The 23,994-nt window shown below is 35.2% G+C and overlaps 1 protein-coding gene across 50 annotated transcripts in view; it reads left to right on the forward strand.

Annotated features, from left to right (window-relative positions):
* REPS1 (RALBP1 associated Eps domain containing 1) overlaps positions 1-22,517 on the forward strand; it is a 62,150-nt gene extending 39,633 nt beyond the window's left edge. For 2 of the 50 annotated variants that reach the window (XM_086877382.1, XM_086877394.1), the window contains exons 9-20: positions 2,027-2,148; positions 6,810-6,890; positions 9,845-9,932; positions 10,721-10,822; positions 12,863-12,935; positions 15,178-15,296; positions 16,042-16,106; positions 17,139-17,324; positions 18,507-18,602; positions 19,209-19,357; positions 20,022-20,127; positions 21,164-22,517. In XM_086877382.1, the coding sequence (XP_086733508.1) occupies positions 2,027-2,148; positions 6,810-6,890; positions 9,845-9,932; positions 10,721-10,822; positions 12,863-12,935; positions 15,178-15,296; positions 16,042-16,106; positions 17,139-17,324; positions 18,507-18,602; positions 19,209-19,357; positions 20,022-20,127; positions 21,164-21,232 (1,256 nt within the window). In that variant the 3' untranslated portion in view covers positions 21,233-22,517. Of the gene's footprint in view, positions 1-2,008; positions 2,149-6,809; positions 6,891-9,844; positions 9,933-10,720; positions 10,823-12,862; positions 12,936-15,177; positions 15,297-16,041; positions 16,107-17,138; positions 17,325-18,506; positions 18,603-19,208; positions 19,358-20,021; positions 20,128-21,163 lie in introns of all 50 variants that reach the window. The other 48 variants (XM_086877412.1, XM_086877423.1, XM_086877413.1 and 45 more) reach the window with 35 other exon arrangements.
* The last annotated feature ends 1,477 nt before the right edge of the window (positions 22,518-23,994 follow it).

Below are 23,994 nucleotides of genomic sequence, written 5' to 3' on the forward strand. Positions count from 1 at the left end.
GGCACAGACTTACTGTATAATTAAGCATTTGTATAGTTGGTCATTTTTCTAGTACAGCAGTACATCTCTACAGAATTGTAATTCCTTCAAACTCAATTTTATCTCAGTTAGTAAAAGCTACCAACCTTTACAAAAAAAAGTTGAAAAGCAAATTTTGCTTTTCTGTGAATTTTTGTTTGGATTGGTGCCACAATGCCATTTCTTTCTAAGAAAGAATCTGCCATGCCTTATGTCTTACACAATTACTTTACCCTTAAAATTTTCCATAGAATGTCATATGCATGTTTCATGTAGGTATTTGCAGAATTCTTTGAGTTACAGGTAGCTATGAAGTCTATCCACAGTAATTTTCAGCCTTATCTTTTGACTTTGTGTTTAACACTGGAAGTTAGTTCAGTTATTTAGAGTACTATCAGTGAAATGAGAATTTTGAGTTTTTTTTACTTAGTAGAAATTTTTTATTCTTATTACACTTCAGAGCAATTAACATACATATATATTTCCAAAACATTGCCACTGGCATATTTTGGACTTAGTATATTATTTTGTTTACAATGACCACAGCATGTCAGCTTGACTACTTGGTGACTTTGACACCTCAATGTAACCTATTTTTATTGCTTTCCCTAAAGGAAAACAGTTCAAGATGCTAGATGTTGGACATAATTTTGGAAACATTATGGAAACAGCCTCATGTCTGGCTATTTAAAGGAAGTTTATATGACTTTTGAAACTCTGATGAGTTACTGGTTTCTGTGTGTGTTTTTTTTTTCATTTTAGTACTATCTCAGTTGCCCCTGACCTCAAGGTGGCACAATTAATTTCTTTCTGGACTTCAGTGTTTTGCTTATGCCTTTTGCTGTCCCTGGCAGCTCTTTGGAGACAATAATGGGTTGTTACTTTTCAGAAGTATTGGTGGTCACCACTGACTACTCAAGTATTCAAGTGTTCTCAGTTCAGTCTGACACTGGATTTGTTACTAGCTTCTTCTGAATGAAAATTAGCAGGCAGAATATTGACTTGTCTTGGCAGAAGAGAAGGCTGAAGAGTTCAGCTCTTTAGGAGCCCAGTCTGTTTTATAATTTTTATAAATTTTTATAAATTCTGAATAAGTTTTGGTGCAACATAGACTTGTGGTAGTCATCTTCAATCAATCATATATCCATGAAGGAGTCTTTCTTAATAATAATTTAATTAATTTTTTGGTTTGTTTGTTGTTTGTTTGTTTGTGGGGTCTTTTTTTGTTTTTTGGGGTTTTGTGGGGCGTTTTTGTCTTGTTTAGTATTTTGTCTTGTTCAGAGTTTTAATTCTGTGGATTGCTGACATTATGGTAATATGTCTAGCTACTTATCAGTCATTTTTTCAACTGTTGCTGTTACTTGTATACTGTACAGTTGTAATCTGAACTTTCAGGTTTTTTGAGGCTCTTCATGCCTTGATTTAGCTTGAATTGTGATCAGATTTACTTCAAAAGAAAACTCAACAGTGCCAAAGGACAGTGTCAGTGTGCTAGCTATTAGACTTACTCAATTTACAAAATGTGAATGGAAACACCACTGTTTTAGTAAGGAAGCTTGAAACTAATATTCTTTGGGGACTAATCTAAGGGAATAGTTTTCTTAATCTGTTGTCATATTTTTTTGTGTTTGCACTGAGATACTGGTTTTGCTCTGACCTTACTGGTGTGAAGTTATTTTCTCATGCTGTAAGAAAAACTGTTTAATTCTTTATGTAATCAAAATCTTAAAAAGCTACTTAAAGGCTCAGTACTGGGAGGATAGGATGGTACAGAGTAATCTTCAAAGTCTGATTTTCAGAAACATCCTTAAAACAAGAGTAGTACCTGATAAACAGTATATTTAACTTAATGACAGTTCTTGGGTTTTTTGGGTTTGTCTGCTGCTAAGTATTTACTTGAAAAAGATGAAAAGAAAAGGTACTTTGCACTTTCCATGAGATGTGAGCAACTCTTCTAAAAATAAACTGAATTTATGATTTTTGTTCATAGTGATTCCTGTCGTTTCAGAAGTTGGGGAACAGACTGGTGAGGTAGGTTACTCTGGCTCTCCAGCAGAAGCACCTCCAAGCAAGTCTCCATCAATGCCATCCCTAAACCAGACCTGGCCAGAATTGAATCAGAGCAGTGAGGTTAGCGCTTTTATATTAGAATTATTTCACTTCCATTCAATAAGTAAATTGTGTATGCATCCATAATTTGTCATAAGTGAATTGCTGATCATGAAACAGCAGGATAACAGACACAAGAAGGTTCTGTATTAAAATACAAAAAAAAAAAAAAAAAAAGTTTTCATTCTGGTTTTTCTATTTCATTGTGAGATACTATTGAAAATATTGTCATTAATGGTAATTAAGCTTTATATTAATCACAAAATTTATCTCATAGCATGTTTTGGAAAAGTTGAATTAATTCCTGATTTTTTTCATTTAGGGTATGTTTTTGGTTGGTGTTTTTTGTTATTTCTGAAGACCTTTTTTAGTAGACGCTTTTGCTAAACTACAGAATAAGTTTCTGACAGATCTGGACACTGAGACTTATTTCTGGAGGTGATTTTAGCATGAAATATCACATAGAGAAGTCATGACCCTGTTGCAGAAGCAGGGACTCAGAGCTAATTTGAAGCCAGCCATTGGCTAAAATGATTTAAATCTTAAATTTTTACTGTTATGTACTTCTGCCTCATCATCCTTAAGCACATGTATTTGCTATATAAACAGTCTTCTGTGGTAGAGCTGTATTTTGTCAGAATTTGAAAGTGAAGTTAGTGAGCATTATTTTTATATTACTTTTTTCCAATAAATATCCTTTGCTTGAGAAGTCTGTAATGGATTGATTCCTAGATTTTGCTGGTTGTTCTGTTTTAACATTTTTGTCTCTAACTTAAGAATAAACAAATGTTTCAAGACCTACTTCAGATTCACAAATGAGTTTCTGACTGCAGCCATATGCAAAGATGATGTAGGCTTGCTTTTCATTTTGAGAGGGGAAAAAAAGGGAAGAAAGAATGAAATTATTTTTGGAAAACTATTTTTGATTATCTGTGACTCAATAACAATTGAAAACTTGTTTTTAACATGTAGGATAGTTCTGTCAGTAGCTGAGTATTGCCTTCAATTAAAGGAGCTTTCTGTGGCTCTTTTTCTTTCTTCATGAGACTTCTCAGTGAATAGAAAATTGATCATAAAAGATTTAGACAAACCAAGGAAAGTCAGCATGAAGCAGAAAATAAGCACAATTTTAGGATTAAAGTTAGGAGCAGAGGAAACTTCATTTCTCAGGAGGGAAGGACTTTATAAAGTCTGCTGTTCCTTGTATGGGTAAATGCTAGCCTCATAGTCACATCCTTACAAAATTTTAAAATGCTGGAAATTATTTAGTGATTCTTAGTTGTTCTGTTTGACAGAGTGACTCAGTGTTGGTAGGAAGTTATGTTTTAAGGGGGAGTTGGAGCAGATATTCATTCAGTTGTTGATAAAAAGACGTAAATGTCTGCATCTGTATCAAAAATTTGCACAGACACATTCCATTGTGTTTGCAATAAAGATTTAATAAGCTAATCATTTGGTAACCTGCATCATAATTGAACAGCTTCCTTCAGTGTCTAATGCAACTCAAACCAATTGAATAAGGTGATTTCACTAGTGGAGCAAAGTGAATTACAGTTCTGTCAGCCAGAATCTTGATTTATGAAACTGACTATCTATTCACATAAAGTGGTATTTTCTTTTTGAAAAATCTTAAGAGATTTGGAAAAGTTCACACAGAGTAGCTATACTACTGGATACTAACTATACTAAAATAAGAGAACTAAATGTTTAGTTTTTGAACTAAATTTTTAGTTTTTTGTTTTGTGTTTAATACAAAGGAATTTCTGATTTTTCAGATGTGTTGCTGTGCATGTTTCTTTCTTCTCAGCACTCTTTTTTCAGCATGAGTCAGGTCAAAGTCCTCAAGGTTTTAATTCCATGAAAAAATTTCTGGTATTGCTGCAGGCACTAGTCTAATTGTTTCCTCTTTCAGCCTCTTATAAGTGTCACCAGCAAATGAATTGCTTGTAGAAGCTCTGCATCTTTATATTATCTGTCATTCCAGACAGTCTCATCCTGTTAGTCTCAAAGCAGATGGTTACTCTGTTCTTTCTAGCTTATGGTTGATTTATAGAATGCAGTTGCCAGGCCCAGTTACTGAAGGCTCCCAAGTATAGACCAAGGCATCAGTTTAAAACTTCAGAATAAAGAGCACCATGAAAATCTTCCTAACTTAGGATATACGACATGGCTTCATTCTCATCTCTTCACTCATCACTTCTTTCTTGCTTCAGATGTCTCTTCCATCCAAGTCTCAAGGCCGAGCATTTAGTTTTCAAAACTTAAAATAATAGAGAAGCCAGTAGGCTTTTCAAATCTTTTCTTGAAAACTGTCTAATGTCTTGCTGTAGTCATAGTAGCTTTAACACAGATATGGAGATTTGCTTTTAAATTCACAACTGTTACACCTTGTTTCAAAGGTCTTGGCGTTCTATTCCTAATGGTTCAGGTTGCTGTGAGTTTTAGTTTCAAGTAATTAAACTTTTGAGAGTAATTTTAAAACATTTTTGCAATTCTACAAGACAAATACTTCAGCTTTAGCTAGCATGAGTTTTACCCTGTCCATGCTTTTAAATTTTGCAGAGTTTGAGATGCAGTCCAGTAGATTCCTAATATATTTAGCTTTCTGTTAGCTGGGGAATTAGCAGTAGCAGGCTTGTGGTAGTATTTCAGGCTGGAACACAACAGCATATTTGCTAGAGCAGTCAGGAGATGTTAGGGTTTATCTGTCTTGTCTCTAGCTAGGGAGCCCAAGGACAAGTAATAAAGGTACCTGCAGTTTGGCTTCAGAGCAGGGCAGTAAGATAGATTAAGCATCCATCTGTAACAAATAATATTTTTCCATTTATCTTAACTATAAGTGCTGTGTGCCCAATGGAATTTTTTGAAAAATTAACAATATTTCTGTAATCAAATGGTCTGTTTGCCAGTGTTAATAGTAACTGGGAAGCCACTGGCCAAATCAAGTTTAAAAGGGTAGTGGCAGACCTAAATTAAATGTTTATATGTTTCATGAAAATGTGACTCTGCAAATACAGGAGGCTAAATCAGGAGAAATACTCTGGCTGAATTTGGCAGTTCAGTTTCTGACTTAGTCAAAACTGGCTCACTAACAGGTTTGTATAGCTCCAAACTGCTTGCAATGCTGCCTCTTCATGAAGGGGTGGAGTAACTTACAAACTGTTTAATACAGGGAGTGTTAAACAGAGCAGTTGGGAATCCATACTAAAAAGGTTCTGTTAGATTCTGTCCATAAAGTGGGTAATTTTCTATGTTAAAAACAAATACAAACAAACAAAATCCTTAAACCAACAGAAAACCACAACAAAAAACAACCAGAAAAAGTGCCCACCCCCATATGAATAAAATTCCATAATGTTTGCCTTCATTTGAAGTTTGAAATGAGAAGATAAGGCTCTTTCTCTACAAGAAGTTTTACCACACATGATGGCAATTACAAATTTAGTTAATATTTTTCTGAATTTCATTTCATCTGATTGTAAACAGTTATATAGGGATTTCTGTAAGCAGTTACTGAAGTTACTGAAATAACTGTTTTAGACTTGGTTCACACACTGGCTGTTCACTGAATATAGTTTGGTGTAGGGGAGAACACGAGATTAGGTTGCCCAATACCACATGTCTTATGTCTTCTGGGATCCTTTCGATTGATTTAGCTACAGACATGGGACAAGAATATCACACACAATATTCTGAGTTGGAAAGGACCCATAAGGGCCATAGAGTCCAACACCCAAGTTGTTTCCACAACTGTAACAAACATAATTTTTTGTCATATTCTGATCACTAAAAATTTTGTATTTTTAATTTTTGAAACTTGTATTTGTAGTGTTTGAATCTTGCTTAATATTTACTTGTTATTTTACCAAAATATAACAAGTTTGTCATTCTTGTTGTGATTTTTTTATCTGGTTTCTGGATCACAGACCAATTTTATGTACTGTGATGCTTTATTGATCCAGTTGTGGCTGTAACTTGAATCAGTTTACATGAGGACTCTTGACAGCCATGTATTGATACAGCAAGCCCATATCTTCTAAAATTGTTCAGAGATTGACTTATTTGCTTTTAGCAATCAACAGTATGTTTGAATTTAATTCTTTGCCTTGTCAGTGATTTAGACTTTGGAAAATGCTCTTTTACAGTGTAGAATCACTTCTCAGGGGTTGCACTGGCAAGCTAAAGTGGAGTGATTGGAGTTCTCTGCTCAATGTTCATTGGCCTGGGATTTTGTAAGAAAATGAACATTTACTAAATAGATTTGAAACTTGGCAGCTACAAAGCTGAGTAACCTTTCTGTGGGCTTTATGACTACAAATGCACCCAACATGTCTCTGATTTTTATCTTTAAATTGTATGAATGGCTTAACCAGTTCTTTTACTTGTATGATGTTCATAGGCAGGCATGAACTCTGAAGGTACTTTTCCGGTTGCCTGTGCACCTGCATCTTCATTATAAAATGTGAATAAAAAGATTGACAGATAACAAACTTGGTTCCACAACAATCTCAGACTGAAATAGAAATACTTAATGTATATTAGTGTGCTTCCCAAGTGAAGTACTCTCCTGTGCAAATATAGTTCTTTCCAGTGCAACCTCTGAACTACTATGCTAAATCTCCTCAGTGATCTTTTACTCCCATCTTCCTCATCATGCTGACTTCTCTCCTCTGTCTGTTCAGCAGTGGGAGACATTTAGCGAACGCTCTTCAAGCTCACAAACTCTGACCCAATTTGATTCTAACATTGCACCAGCTGATCCTGTAAGTCAATCACTTAGCTTGCTTGTTTGAAATTAATTTTATTAACACTGAATTTCCATTCATTGTATTTAGCTATTATGCATGATTCCATGGACTGCTTTTTGGGGAATGGTGGCAAATAGCTTGTTTGCTTATTTTCAGAATATAAATTTTCTAGTACTGCTCATGTTTAATCTCTGATTGCAAAGAATGCTTTTTCCTGTTGATTTTGACCTAATACAACACTTCTGTCAAAATCTGTCTCATACAAAGAACTTAAACATAATGTGTTTTTTTGAAAAAATGTGTAAGTTGATGCAAGGGCCACTCCCTATGATAAACAAGCTCTGACAAACAAGTTCTGTTGTAGACTTTGTCTTCGGTGTTTTGGGTTTTTTGAGTTGCAGAGCCTGATTTGCACGGAAACAGTGCCAGCTTCTGTGAAAGAAAGCTACTAGGCTTCAATGGGTGTGGTATTTCATATTCCAAATGTTTTTACCAAGTTACTTATTAATAAGACTTTTAGTATCTTTCCAGCTAAACCTGTGGTGTTCTAAGGCTTTACTCAGTGAGGAGTGCTCTGAAGGATTATGTAGTTAAATATCTTGCCAAGTTTGGGAGCCAGAAATACACTACAGTGTTTCAGGTTCTGCTGGTTTTAAGCTTTACAGCATGTGACATTAAAGCAGTTCTGAAAGGCATTATAAATGCAGTATTTAGCTGCTGCTTTCATCCTGCTTTTTTTACAGAATTAATTAGTGCCAAGTGTCCGTTTTAATTTAATTAATTACAGTGTCAGTGTCCATTTGATTGTGTAACAAAATATAATAGGTGCACATAATACACATTTAACTGCTTTTAGTATTACATCTGTCATTTCTGAAAAAATAGAATACATAAATATACATAAATTTTCAATACATCAGCACTCCAGTCTCAAATTTAACACTAATTTTCATGTAGAAATAGTATTTCTAGATGCTGAAAGCTAGAATTCAAACTGCACTGTTCCCTATGCTCAGAATTAACCTTTAATAAACCTTCAAAACAAGTGAAAATGTCCTACTTAAAGCAAAACCCACCCCTCTTTCATCTGAGATTGTTTTGGTTTTAAATATACTGGTATTTTAAGTTTTAATGAGGTAAACATGATGTAAATTAGTTTATAGTTGTTACTTGTGTATAATTGCGTGACAGTAAGGAGCTATCACTGTCTTTTTTCTGCAATAAGACAGTAATTTATTTTTACATAATTAGCAGATGACAGAAATCTGAGGTTTGAATTTATTCATCTGCTGATAAACTAAAAAGTAGAGCAGTGATCGTATATGAAATATAGAGTATATGTTTGTGTGTATGTATAAGGAGAAATTCACTAGGAACACAAAATTTTTAAGGCTGATCAAATTCTTGAGACGTTTTCTTTAAATGCTTATGCTTTAGAAAAGAATGGTGAGAAACTTTGATACTTGCTAAGGTAACAGACTTTGGGGTTAGAGTCTTTGTTTTCCACATTAGAATAAGAACAAATGATGACAAAGTTTCAGTTAGCTGAAGGCAGACTTTTTGTTTGAGCAGTTTCAGTAGTGATGTATAGAAATGATTTATGGAACAACTGGTTCCCCAGAGGAGAGAAAATCAGCTTTATTGAGCAGTTGCTAATAACTATCTAAAGAGTAAATTCACAGACCTGATCTTTGCTAGTTGGAAAAGCAGCTGCTTTGGAGGTAAAATGTAACTGGAAAGAGTAAAACGGTACATCTATCCCTTAGTATGGGAGTATAATATGCCTTTTGTAAGTCAAAGTTGGTAACGTCTTGTTTTATGTAAAATTAGGTTGATGATGTAAATTAATGCATTATATAAAATCCATTTAACTATTTGAGGCGTAACTTCTGTACAGCTGTACATTAGAGTACTGAAGGTAAAGGTCTGAAGCAGCCACAGTTCAAGTGATCTTTGCATGATAATCTCATTACAGAGGGAAGAAAAAGCAGTATATTTTAAAGTGGTAACAATTCCTAAAAGCTTCCTGCAATAAGAATGTTTGAGCCAGGACTAGTAAGTGGTTTTGCTTGCAACAAGGGTAGTGCAAGTCACTGAAATAGTTTCAGAAAGTACCAATATATTACATCTAGTGAAATTGATTTACTTGAGTAGTCAGAACAGATTAAATTTGTGATATGAAGGTAGTTTTGAAACTTCTTGTTATTTCTAGGATAGAACATAATATAATCTGAAGTGTTCTTGTGCTGTCATTGGCTCACCCATTCGTATATTCTGAATATGGATGACAGTAAAAAATCTCAGGCAGCCATGTCCATATTTTTAGGCTGCTTCTGAGTTTTGAGATTATTTTTTAAGCTGTCTGCAGTCAGTCTCCAAACCAAAGGGAAAGGATTGTCTATAAAGTACTTTAAATGGAGCCCCTTGTCTGAACAACTAATGCCTAAGCACAAGGCCAATGTCTGTCTAGAGTTATATTCCATAAGGCTTATTATACTGAAGCATAGAAGATTTTTGTTAAAGACTCCAGAAAATATCTGAAATTACTACAAAGTACCTATTTCGTTGACCATTACTTATACTATTTAGAGAGGCTGGTTTTTTTTGAGGCATTATAAATAAAGCTAAGGAGTCGGGGTTTAAATTGTAATTTTTATTTTTTTTTTTGGAGATGTGCTCAAAGGACCATATGTCTGATACGCCAGAAATGGTGGAAAGCTGGTAAAAGTCAGGTCTTTCTTGCAGTTATCTATAGAAACATATTCTATTGTCCTTTTAAGTAGCTAAGTTAACATTACAGAGACTACAGCTTAGAGAACTTTGGTTTTTTGGGTATATTCAATTCCCTGGCACTGTGCAAATAAACTAAATCTACAAAATTTTGTTTAGAATCAACATTACACATAGTGTCAGAGACTCTTTTAAGAGTGATTTAAACTGGGTTAACATAACTGTGATCTCTTCCACAGGACACTGCAATTGTGCACCCAGTTCCTATAAGAATGACTCCAAGCAAAATCCACATGCAGGAAATGGAGCTTAAAAGAACTGGAAGTGGTAGGATATTTTCTCTTGCTAATTTGGAAAGTTTCATACAGTTAGAGTTGGCCTTAGTTTCTTGAACATACTTTTTTTCCTTCACCAAGGATGAATAAATGTGGAGTTGTAACGAGCATCATTACTGAGTTAAGAATTGCTGTTCAGATAAGTGCAGAGCTTGAATTGGCCATTTGCTGTAGTGAGGATTTTACCATCTCTAGCAGAATGGTTCTTGGAGAGTAGTTCTGGAGCATCTTGGTAAAGATTGGATTTGGGCCTGCAAGTGAATGTCTGGATTTCCTTGTTAAACACTGAAGGAAACTGAACATGGAGGTCTTAACCTGCATTCATAAAGCTTGTTCTTCTGTGGTCAGAAATACTGCATTTATTATTTTAAAATTTGAAAGCATTTGGGAATATTGGCAGGTTTTTTTTTAATACTGTGGTCAATAATAAGTAAGGTGGTTTGATAAATTTTCTTAAAGGAATAGAGGGGTCTTAGTTTTCAGTGTCAGTGTTTCCTAAAATCATGGAACTCATGCAGAGTCTTCAGCATAGGATAATAAATAGTATTGACAACATATTTCTTTTAAAATTTCTTTGGCCTTATAAATAGCTGAAAATTCACAGCTCTTAATGCTGAAAAACTGGTGTTTTATATTGTAATAGTGTTACTTCTGAGTTAAAATACACCAATTTTAGTATTGACTGCAGCAGTTAGGTAAGGGCAGAAAACCAATGTAAAGTGCCAGAAATAAAGGCTAGTTTGAATAAGTTCATTTATCTAGATTTGTTTCTCCATCTAGATCATGCTAACCCTACTAGTCCACTACTTGTGAAACCATCAGATCTCCCAGAAGAAAATAAAATGGGTTCATCTGTAAAATTTACATCTGGAAATACAGTTAGTAAGTATCAAAGTGCTTTCTGGTATCATTTCTTACATTACACAAAATGTAGATCTGATATATCCCTCAGTGAATGAAAACTGGCTGGATAGTAGGAGCTCTTAAATGAGACAAACTTGTCCTAAGAACAGAAACATCTCTGATACAAAGTATGTATTAGAAACAGTTATTAATAAAGTTCTACTGATGTCACTGAAATTGTTATCCTACCCAATGTGCTCAAGAAAGTTCATTTTTGTCAGCTCTTTTCCATCTTCCTCTTTTCTCTTTGAATCCTAGAATGAAAAATTCAGTGTACATAAAGTGGAATTCACTAAGTAGCATTTATTGATCTTCCTCAGAACCATGTAACGTATTTCTGAAGAGTGAAAATGTGTTGACCACAAAATTTCCAGGCAATTCTCATCTGGTTTAGCTACAAAGAAAATGCAACAGACTCCATTTTTAGTGGAACAGCTCTTCAACTGTTTATTTCCTTCTAATAGCCTTTTCAATTTCCAATATGCCCTGTGTCCAAAGCATATTGCATTTTTTAAAATTTGATTTGATTAGTCCACTTCTCTAATATTGAGAGAGGTCCAACATTATATGTAGGCTGAATGAATCTCTGGAGTATTTCTGAGAGTCTCTTTTTGTTTTCTTCAAGTTGTTAAGTTTTCTTCAGTAAAAATAAAATTTCAAGAACTCACTATTTTAAATCCTTCGTAATATTAAGACCAGAAGTATTTTGACTGGTTTGTAATACAGGAGGAATTCAGAAAGTACCATCTTGCAATGTGTTTTGCTTTTCTCATGAACTCTGTTTCGGTGGTACTCTTCATTCTGACCAATGTCCTGACCATGTCTGAGTTTTACTTTTTAAGTAGAGTTCTGTTTTTACTAAGAAGTTTTCTGATGCAAAAGAAAGAATGAGCAGAGATTTTTTAATGTAGAACTACTACTGTGTGCAGGATCTAAGTTCAAGAGCCTTTTGGTGCTCCCTTTTCCTTATCTGAGTGTAGCTTTATCTTTGATAAAGTGTTTTTCCCTCAGATGAAGAAGATAGTGAAATAAAACAAATCACATTGCAGTGTAAGATATAAGCACTGTGTAGTACCTGCAGTGTTAAGGAGAAAAGGTATAAAAAATGTAAAAGGTTAAGAATGTGCCTTGCTGATCAGGAAAGTCATCTCTGCAGGATTTTTATTTCTGAGATCTGCTTGACGTGTCTTACCACTTTTTAAAACTCCAGTGTCCTAGGTGGTTAAAGTAATCCTTTGAGAGCAGGTAATTCAGAAGAATCTTGGTGGTTTTGAGTAGAATTTTCCTCTTCTCTGGTAACAAATCATCTGAGTTCCTTTGCTCCAGTGACTTCCACCTTGAACTTTGATTTACCTGGTGCTCTAGAATAATTCCTTGTGATAAATTATTCTGAGGTCAAATTTTCTATACATTTATTCCATATAAATCTTGTGATTTTTGTGAGGCTCCTCATTTCTGGGAAAGAAACCCTCAAGCTTTGCAGTTTTTAAGGGTAAGAGTGTCCTTAAGAATCTGTCTATGATGCTTTAATAGCATCTTTCATTTCTGTAGGTTTCCTTAATCAAATGCTGAAAGTTTTAAAAAAGATTCAGTCTAAAACAAGGTTTACCATCAGCCTCAGTGGTACAGAAGTTACAATAAGCAACAAAGTGACTTGGGTGTCCCTCACGCTTCACAAGATTGTTGAAGTGATAGAATGTCAGGTGTTTAAAAATTACTGTTTATAAAACTTAAGTTTTGTATTTTAAATACAACATTACTGTCGTTGTTTATTCTTCAGTTTATAGTAACCAACAACTGATAGTGTTGGCTGAGTGAAGTTGGTTTGTATTAAATCCCTCAATTATTCAGACTCGATGATTTTGAACCCTAACCAGATTATACCTTACAGGGAAGCAATACATGGACGTTCTTTTTTTTTCTAACAAAAGAAATTGGATAGTTGAAAATATTTGTTATTTGTCTGTTAGAGCATGCTAATGATGCAAAGCAATATGAAACAGTACTTTCTTTTCCCAGCAGATGGTTACAGCAGTTCGGACTCTTACACTTCAGATCCAGAGCAAATCGGAAATGCTGTAACACGGCAACGGTCAGTAGAGTAGCAACTGAAAAAACACAAGTAAAAGGTGTTTAAAGAAGCCTATTCTCAGCTCCTGGCTATTTGACAACTAGCTTATAAAATGGTGGCAAAATAGATTCCTAGCTTTAACACTCAGGAATCCGGAAGCAGTCTGTTTTCTAATGCATTAACAATGTGTTTTGCTTTTGTTAGTGTGCAAAGTGAAAATTAAAAAAGGAAAGCTGTCTAAAAATTTGAGATTGGTCAGTCAAGTGTTCCATGTGAAGCTCCATGTTCAGTTGGAATCTTAATACCTTCCCCTTAAACACAAGGGAATGTAAGCACATGAGACCAGGCTGTTACTTGAAGGCAATTTTTTGTATTTTTAAAAATACCCATTAGGCATAATTGGAGAAGAACCTTATGACACCATAGCCTAAAAGAAGAATTAAACACAAATTAGCAATGCCATGGCAGTAATGCAATCTCTTTTAATAGTGGACTTACATAGAATAAAGGGCAGTCATAGGCCCAGTGTAAATTAAGGGATTGGAGAAAGCTATGCAAGCACAAAATCAACAATTGCATAATTTCACTCAAGAGAATGTGCTGTACTAGCTGGTGCTAATTGTTCCCATTAAATCTGCCTGAATAGGATTAAAACCAGCTACGCCATTAACCATCTTACAATCAGTTTCAGAGGTAAGTTTCAAAACAAAAATAATTAGAGTGACTTCAGTAACAAAGAAAGATTTCCATTTGCCTGTCAGTACAGCAACTTGAAAGATTCTTTCCTCTATTGTTACTTAATGGAAAATGTGATTCTGTCGTGCTTTCATGTATGTTTTTGCACTATCGACATGATGATTTCAACATGTTCTTTTACTCTTTGACTTTAGGTTAGGTTCTCTTGCTGAACTGGGGTAGATGAGTGAAGCTTTCTGATAAGTTCCCACATCATGGCACAGGGAGCTTCTGTCCTTACCTGGTAGTTGTGGCAGTATGCACACAGGAAATTTGTTGTCCCACTTACTCTTTTACTTCCTTCCACTGGCATCTCTTCTACCAGTTGGAATTTTGTATAGAGATGACACTGGCCTTAATCCTACCATTAGTCAAGACAACTTTTATGTATTTTCAAAAAGCAAAAACTGACAAGGCTGTGTCAGATAATGATACTTCAGAATTCTCCTTAAAATATTTTCTTCCATTTTAATTCTTCTTGTGGTTTTTTGATTATACTAGCTGGAGGGATGACCCAAGGAGTCAGTATAATTAGATTTTAATTATATCAGCTGGAGAGTTACAGTGTTAAAGAAGCATTGCCATAGAGAATATATTAAGAAAACAAACTTTTCTATTGTGATAACTCAGTTTTCTGTCTAGACTTAAGCATTTGGGAATGCCAGGTTTTCTGTGAAACTTGGGTGCCCTTTACCTCTCCTAGTTGACATCTTAGGATAGTTATAGAAGAATGTTGCAGAGGTCAGTCATAGAAAAGATTTTATCACGAGTTGAATAAAAAAGCAGCTGCATTCATGTCAGTGATTCAGTAAATTTGTCCTGATCAAATTAGACAAATTAGGAAGCTTCTGCAAACTGGTTTTAAAAGGAAGTTTTAAAAAGTTCTATATACAATAAATCTCACTTAAATGGCACTTAGTGCAGTAATTTATCCTTCTGTCCTTTCTGCATGTGCTCTCCATGAATTTGCAACAGGTATCCACTAGATGGTGATACTACCTAAGAATTAGTCAAAATTTCTGAAGATTCTGCCAAGTGTATAGATTTGGAAGATTTCAGTCAGAGAATTCAGTTGCTATCTCATAAACTGAGATACTTCTTGAGCTCACTATGCGCAGAGACAGGCCCAACAAAAACCCAATATTCTTCTTTAATGAAACACGATGTTGACTGCATCTTAAAAATTATAGTGACTACCATCTGAATGGAAATACCATATCTAGCATTCTCTGTTCCTGAACTATCATTGTTTGGGGTATGCATCAAGCTGTTGGTTTCACAAAGATGAATTACATGTGATAATTTTAGAATAATTTGAATAAGGGATATTTAAGTAAATGAAAATACAAAACCAATTGTAAAATCAAAGAATACTGGAAGTTTAATTTGGCAATCTTGAAAATCAATGGCAATCAGGAGTTTTTACCTCTGTCAAACTTGTTTTTTTAATTGCATGCTTTGAAGAACTTCTTATTTTAGTTCTGTTGTAGCCACCTAAAATCACTACAGAAGCTTATGTGTTTTGCAGATCACATTCAGGAACATCTCCAGATAACACTGCACCACCACCACCCCCTCCAAGGCCTCATGCTTCTCATTCTCGGTCGTCATCTTTAGATATGAACAGATCCTTTTCAGTTACCCCAGGTACATATATGCTGTGTTCTGAGTGTGTATTATTTTTCAGCACAGGTATTCCTGAAGCAGACAGTGCTTTTTTTCTATGAGGAATGATTTAGAATGTTGGTTTATAAAGCACCACTTCTGAGTAAAAGAAGTTGCAAATGTCCTTCTTACTGTATTGTTTGTATTAAAATTTATATTGCACTTTACTTAATTAGCTTATTTAAAAGTCAGTTCTGAATTCTGGCATTGTAGTGTTTTAGATGAATGTGGGAAGCAAAGTCAGGAAATATTCTGGCTGTATACCCATCTCCAATGAATTGCATCTGCCAGTAAATTTTCAAGGGGAGTATTTTTTAATGTATTGAAGATGGGTTAGTATTTGACTTCAGAGGAAATTATTAAAGGTCCCTTCTCCTGTTCTGCTTAAGGAGTTTTATCAGACTTCTGACTTGTCATTACTTTTAAATTCAGGATCACAAAGGTTTTAAAAGTACTAAGAGCTTAGAATGAGGGCAAAAAAACCCCCAAAGACTAGGATACTAGAACCAGTAGAATATGACCATGTCTATACAAGATACATGTTCTCATTAATCCTGGTTTTTTTCTGTTTGCCAGTTTGAAAGGAGATGACACTAGAATTATGAGCCCAAATATGACAGGTTAATATGTGGCAAAATGGTTTCTTCATGTTGACATTTAAGAAAATTTAATATCACTGTAATATACAGAGTAACAATCTTGGCCAAATGTGGTGTGTCTTTTACAGGACAGCAACAATCTGGAGTTGTTGCCTATCCCCCTGCAGTGCCTCCAAGACCACAGCCTTCACAGGTGATGTTGCTTCTGAAAAATCATATTCTAGCTCAGTGCATTATTTTTATATAACTGAATTTTAATATATCTCTACAATGAGTACTATTCTTGATACATTTTTGAAAGCCCCAGGATGTGAATGATTGCAAAACCTAGACTATAGCCAAATGCTAGTATTTCCTGAACAAAAAAATGCTTCTAGTCGAACCATGGGTAGGGGATTAAGGTAGATATTGAGGATGAATGAATGGCTCTGGAGCTCTGAATTGTGGGAAAGAGAGAAAAGTTATCCTTTCACATTTCATTATCCATTCCTGTAGAGTGCATAGGCCATAACAAAGACTGCGAGAGCCATTTTCCAGTTTCGCAAAATAAGGTTTTGTCTTCCATTTGTCAGGCACAGGGTAGAGCTTTACATAATATGTCTGCCCCTAAAAGGAGTGATTCCACTTCTTCACTTGGCACAGATTTGCTGATCTTTTCAGTTGTAGTCTGAGTGAAACCACTTAGCTGATTTGGTAGAAAGCATATCTTGAAAAAGTTTTTTCATTGTCTCAGCCAGCTGAATCCTTCAACTGCTGTGCAAATCTGACATGGGATAGATAAAATTGCTTTTTAGTTGTTTCTCACCAGTAGCTACTTGTTAGAATCTGAGTTACCAGCCATTGAAGTCAGTCAGTGATTCAGAAATTATCTGAAGGGATGATGGGAATGTACAAGGACAGACTTATTCCACACAGTGATTACATAAGCATGTTTCCCTATGAAACTAGACTAAAAGTCTTTATCAGGGCCCCAGAGCCCAAGTGTCTCTGTCACAGCAGAAATATCTATTGTTCAGTGAGTCTAGCTAGTGCTACGTTGCATCCCTCTTTGGTCTTATTCTCTAGATAATAGTATATCTGAACTTCCTTTCCATGGAATATTTCTGCATTCACGTCTTGCATGAGGTGCACGTTGTCCTACTGATAGGAAATAAATTTTTGTCCACTAAAATGGCAAATAATCCGTAACATTCTGTCCCTTGATATTTTTGTTATTTTATTGCAGGGCACAGGTCCTCATGTGCATCGCTCAGTGGATGCTGATGGCCTAATAGCTCATACCAGTACCTCACCTCAACAAATACCAGAGCAGCCAAATTTTGCAGACTTCAGCCAGTTTGAGGCATTTGCTGTTTCAGGTGTAAACAAAGAGGAAGAAGATGAAATTGAAACGCACCCAGAAGTCTTGCAGGTGAATAGAAAGGAAGGCCTTGTCAATTGCTTTAATACCACCAACAGCTTTGAGACTTGGTTAAAACCTATTTCTGCTGTTCTCTGTCAGTGGTGTGTTGTTTGTTGGGATTTTTTTGTTCTGTTTTGTTTTTTATGATGTCTCAATCCATTGCTAGAAAGCAATGACATTGTGCACGGCTGCACTTATTTATTGCCAAACACCTAGGCAGAAGGAATTCTTTTTGTCTCAGCTCCTGATTGTTATTTAACAGATTTTTATTAGCATACATGGGCACAAACATAATTGTGTTGATGCATTTGAGACTTAGCACAAGCAAAACCTTTCTTCTACTCATTCTTGCCAGCCTTCCAAATGAATTGCTGGTAATTTTTAAATCATGTCTTAAAGACATGCCTTAATAAAGGAGATGCCTGTCATGTATTGTAAACATCTGCTAAAATTCCATTAATTTGCTTTTGTTCAAAGTCATCAGAGAAACAGCTAAAGTGAATAGAGCTCTGGCATCCTTCTGTCATTAAATATGTTTACAAAAATTTTACAAAAAGTTTCCTACTAGACATAGGACTTGAAAGTCTGGAAGCCTTAGTATTAATGTCATAGCTAGCTGCTATTGCAGAAACTACTTCATGTTCTCCTTTGATGATTTGTAGCTCTTACACAGATTATAAATTCTCTGGGACACTCCTGCATCCTCACTTGCAAAAGTCCCTGTGGGGCTTTTCTCCCAGCTGTCAGTAGCATGCTCTTACTTCACGTGTTCAGGAAGGGCAGTGACACAGACCCATCTGAGCACTCTCCATGTACCTCATTGCAAAACCAGCTATGGTAGCCACTGGAAACTGCTTACGTTTAGCTTGCTGATTGTTTTACACTGAGGTGGATGGGGAACAGTCACATTGTGTTCCACTGGAGGGATTAACCTCTGGCAGTGACAAATAGGTAGTGGTGGTACCGTAATAGCAGGAACAGCTACAGCAGTTTGTGATCAGGCCAGAGTCTCTTTTGTGCTATACAGTGCCTCATGACATTGGACTTGTGTTTCTAATTGAGAAGTGAACTAGAATTTTAGGTGTTAACTGTAGTCATGTAGCAGAACACAGCATACTTGGTTTTATCCCAGTTGTTGCCAAATGAAGTATATGTTGAGTAGATTTCTAAATACAGTTTATATTCCTTTAGGTTGAGAAGCCTTCTGATTCTGCAAGTTCTCTTAGAGTTGCCAAAGCAGATGGAAGAGTTGAAGACAAAGCACCTGCAAATGTCCCCAGTAGTGCGGTATGAACCCTTGGAACAAAGCACAGTTGTCTGATGTAGATAAAATTGAATGTTTTGATTTGCAGCAGCAGCTTACTAAGTGTCCACTGGTTTTCTTAGACCTGGTGGGTGCTTTGACTAGGCATGTGTATGGTGAATTTTTGCAGCAGCAGATGATGATTAGATTTTCTTGAGACAGCAGAAAAGATACTTAAAAGTTTTCAAATTTTTGAAACAAATCAAACTGTTAAGGGCAGAATTTGATTAAAAGTAGCTTTTTATTTGGTTTCAGACATATAATTACTGGGGGGAAGCGTGCTCTGCGTTGCTGTGTGTTTACAGTATGCTGTTGTACTGTGGTGTCTCTGCTTGCACAGTTCTTTGTCAGTGTGTAGCAACTTAGTAGCTTTTCACCACATGGTAGGATTTAGTACTTCAGGTTTTTTCCAGACCAAATGAGAATGCAGCTAGATGTCCAGCAGAAAATACTTGGTGGGTTGTAAATTCAGTTGCCTCAGTCACTGAACTGAATGTGAATCACAAGTTACCCAGTTAACAAGTTACCAAGCTGTTTATCCAAATAAAATGTAGTTCCAGAGAATTAATAGGCTGTGTTTTCCTCTTCAGGCTAAAGGCACTACCCCACTTGCTCCACCACCGAAGCCTATTCGTAGAAGATTAAAATCAGAAGATGAGCTAAGACCTGAAGCTGAGGAACATACACAGAAAACAGGTGTCATAGCTGCTGTTCTTGCTTCACAGCCATCTATTCCTAGGTAACCCAAGAAGTATATAAATACATCTGTTACTGGAAAGTTTACATTTAAACAGCATACACGCTTTCTGTTCCAGGAGTTGCAAACAATGGCAGTGTGTTTAATTTAGATTAATTCAACAATTTAAGAAGTTTTTGGGTTAAAAAAAGGTTGTCCCAAAGCCTTTACTACTGGGAGACTTTTAAGAGATTTTGAATTTTAGAGTGTGAACTCTTTAGCTTCTGCAAGTATGTTGGAAATAAGTGGCGGAAGTATTAAAATGTAGTGTTTAATTTTAAATGGTTGCTATGAACAGTCCAAAATGTGCAGTCTGTGTGTCCTAACATGAAAATAGTCTACTGCAGTAGTCACTTTGAGGTAAATGAATGTGGTTTGCTTCAGAATGTGTTAGCCTTCAGAAAGTTGATAATGACAAGTTTTTAAAATGCGCTGTGTGCTCTTTGATTGAAACAAACTATGTGTGCATATATGAAATGTATATATCTGTGTTTCCACACAAACAAATGTGGTTAATCAAGCCAGACAGAAGCGGGAAAATTTAACAGTGTAACAAGTAAAAAGTTCTGAAAATAGGATTCTGCTCCCTTAAAGAAGGGGGACAATAAGTGAGATGTTCAGCTAAGTGGCAAAATCACTTATTACAGTATTTCTAATATATTCTCAGATCAGTGGGGAAAGACAAGAAGGCAATTCAGGCATCAATCAGACGTAACAAGGAAACCAACACTGTTTTGGCCAGATTGAACAGTGAACTACAGCAGCAACTAAAGGTAATTCTTTAGTCTTTGTCTGTGTAAGAGGAGAGCTTCTGAGAGCAAGATGTTAGTGTTGCACAGTAACAGGCATCACTGCAATCCAATGATAAATGTAGTAGAGGATATTGATATGATATATTTAGCTATTGTTGTAGATCACAGAATATACCTATTTGTGGCAAGCTGTGTGAAATTACAAATCACACTTTCGCTACTACAATGCATATTTTTCAATGTATTGATTTGATTTTAGCTACACTAAAATTTTACTTCACGTCATTAATACTAAGTTACCTGTTATGGTCATCACATACTTCAAAAGCAGTAACAAGAAGAGCAGCTGAGGTGGTTTGTGTTCTTCTGAAGGAAAAAGCAAACCTTAAAGTCTAATTAATTTAATTAAGTTATTAAAGTTCAATAACTAGTGCAACATTAGTAATTTATCTGGTCAGGTATCATTATTTTGGAGCTATCTGTAGGCATCAGCTTAATGTCTTTTGCCTGCTGTCTTTCTTACCTAAGGTATCTCATTTTAACTATCAAGGTAATTAAAAAAAATATCTTAAATGAAAACATGAATTAATAACATACTGTCTAGAATGGAAGTTGGGTCATTTGAAAAACTCAGGCCAGAATTTCACTTGTTAATGTTTATGAGAGTCGAGGTGCATAAAATTCACATAAGAGGAAAAACTGGGGAAGAAAATTGTGAGTTTCCAATATTCTTAATTCGGGTGAGAACTTACTCCCTTAACACTTTTAGACTTCATTTGAAAATAGTGTTACAGTTGGGTTTGTATCTGGTTACAAGTTTGGGTTTGGGTGATTTGAAGAAAGGAAAATATAGTAAATGGCATCAGCTTGGAGCAAAGTACTGATTTTCAATGATAAGTAATTACCAGCCAACCAATCTTCTATTCAGCTTCTTGAAGGAGTTACTGAGATTCTAGAATATAAGTTAGTCCTCAGACTGAAGCAGATTTTGATCGCATGAGGAAATTTTCAGTACTCATTCTCTGTGGACTGTCAGTAGAAAATCTTTCTTTTGTAGGATGTTCTTGAAGAGAGAATCTCCCTGGAAGTCCAACTGGAACAACTTCGACCCTTCTCTCACCTCTAAGCCTACTGCCGTTAACTGTGAATTTACTAATTTTGAAAGGGGTATTGGTTTCAAGGCCTATTTAAATATCCATGCATCTAGCTCAGTGCACTCTATTCTGCATTAAATGTTGTGGTTCTGTTTTGTCAATTTGTCCACTTTTGTATTTTAAGTATTTTAATTTCAGTACAGAGAGAAAAAAACAAACTACTTTTTCCTTGAATGTGACACTGCCTCTCACATCTTTTTCTGTGGGTATCCGTGATCTTTGTTGGACTTCAGTTTGCAGAGTTTGTCGCCAAAATTTCCAACTGGAATTTTTTTGTTTTTTTTCCTGTTGAAATATCTTTGCAGATGAGGATTGCTAATCAGTTGATTTTAACCTTTAAGCACATAAACTCTTCATTCACTACGGCATTTATTTTGTTGTACCAGAAAAGAGACAAACTACTAATCTGCCATCAGCCAATGTTACTTCCCAAGCTGCCTTTGACAATGGAAAGTTGTTCACAATTCTAGAAAGCCTGCCTCTTTGCAATTCCCCAGCTTACTCAGGTTGGGAGAGTTCTTGCAGGCTGTTTGCCGTATCAACTGGATTGAATTTTGTGATTTTTGTTGCATACATTATAGAGTATGTAACCACAGATTGCCAGGTGTTCACATTTTATCCATTCACAATCCTGATTCAGCCATATGTGTAGAAACACTTATGGCACAATTGGTAGTCTATCAAACAGGTTTTCTTTAGTTCTCCCTTTTGTGAAAAAGTTGAGTGTAGGTCCCAAACATTAATTGCACATTATCTAAGCACCACCTGTAATTGCATGTCTCACATGTTACCTTTTAATAGCAGATCACATCCACCAGTCTTCACTATAACAAATTGTATTGTCAAGTAATGTGTCAATACCTCTATAAACTTCTAATTCCCAGAAAAAAAAAAATATATATGAAACAAAAAATCAACAGTTTTGCTTTTTAGGAATTCTGGGGTACCTTCTGTCATCTTGTTTCCAGGCCTTACTTCTCTGGCATATAGACAGGCTTCACTATTAACAGAGTTCCTTGAGTGTATCTTGCTCTTCAGGTTGATGTACTGTATTAGGATTTGTTGTATATTGTACGATACACACATTTTGATCTCATATGTAAATTTGCATTAATTGCTGACTAACAGCAGATATTCTATTTAATGGCTTCTTCTGGCTGTGGGATCATAGATGTTTAACTGCATGGATGTATCTCTGCAGAATCAGAACTAGCAGTTGTGTGATTTTTACACCAATAAAACAGCACAATATTTTAATTTTGTTGATTCATCTTTACCTGGGAATTGAAACTCATTCAAATAAGGGGGAGGGTTTTATTGCAGGTTTGCAGATAATTTTTTGTAATTTTGTGGCATGTACAAGAAGTGATTGATCGTAATCCTTTGGCCATTTTCTTCCTTCATTTTTACCTGTTGATCAGAAGTGATTCTCTTGGTAATCTGTGGCTATACTCCTTTTGTATCCTTCTATAAGCAAATTTAATACAAATGTAGTTTCTAAAAAGTAAATGTTAGTATTGACTTGGGTCAAATATATTTCTAGTTCTTTAGGCTTAATATCTGGTTTGATTTCCTCAGAAATTCCTTTAAAAATTAAAGATAAATCATCCTCTGTTAGCAATCCTTAACATCACTGTCTCACTTCTGTGCATAAATGAAATTCTTTTAACATCTGCTTCCCTTCCAAAAGGATAGGTCAAGTCATATTTGCCACTGGTTATGCTGTTACGGTGAAAAACAAGTGTTTCTCTTTCTGGTTATCATCAACAGACTGAATAATTGGGGTGAATTTTTACTACTATAACTATTCCAACATTTTTTCAAATGTCATGGAAGTGTTAGAAATGGTTTATGTATATAATCAAAAGCAAAATTCTCTGGTATGAATGGATGTCACAGTTGCATGAAAGATGGTCGTTTCTGTTTGCATGTAAAGGGATTAAGAAATGATAGCTAAATGGGCACAAAGGTGACATATAAATTTATATATGAAGTGCAAGACTTAGACTTCAGAAAATTATATGTGAATAGGGAAATGGGAAGAAAAACCCAGGTAAAGAAATTACCCCCTCCCCCCCAAAGTAAAGAAAAAAACTTTAAAGCTGATGGACTGATCACTTCTACTATTAACTGACAAGTAGCAGGAACAGAGTGGAAAAGTTGTTCCCTTTTTTAAAAAGTGGGAAGAATGAGTCACTGCAGTTAAAGAATGTTGATCTTTTGAACCAACCATATCTTGTCCATAGTTTATTTTAAAGTTTAAAATACATTTTTAAAATAGCACTATTTTCATATTAATATTTAAGTATTAAGCCTGTGTTTATAGCAACAGGATTCTTAAATCAGAATTTAACATTTTAAGCTTAAATGTAAAAAGTCTTTTACATTCAAATGTTACATGTACATACGGATTTCTCTAACATCCATATCTTCCTAGTAGAATGACAAGTTAGTGTCTCAAGTGAAGAACTTCGGCATTCTGAACCTTTTTGTGTCTTGCCAACAAGACTATTTTTAAGAATTTTTGTGGATTACTTTTAATGCATCATTCTGTACATTTTAAACCAGTTTTTCATGATCAGAAGACCTTCTAACTGAAAAACTACTTAATGTCTTAAGAACATCACTGCCAATGATGTTCAGAAGTTACCTCACTTAGTAATGTAACCCAACTTTAATCCCTTATAAAATTATCTCCCTGTCTTCTCCATTTCTTTGATCTTGATCCAGCTAC

The sequence above is a fragment of the Cyanistes caeruleus genome, chromosome 2, assembly GCF_971803275.1.
Source record: "Cyanistes caeruleus chromosome 2, bCyaCae1.hap1.1, whole genome shotgun sequence".
Taxonomy (NCBI): Eukaryota; Metazoa; Chordata; class Aves; order Passeriformes; family Paridae; genus Cyanistes; species Cyanistes caeruleus.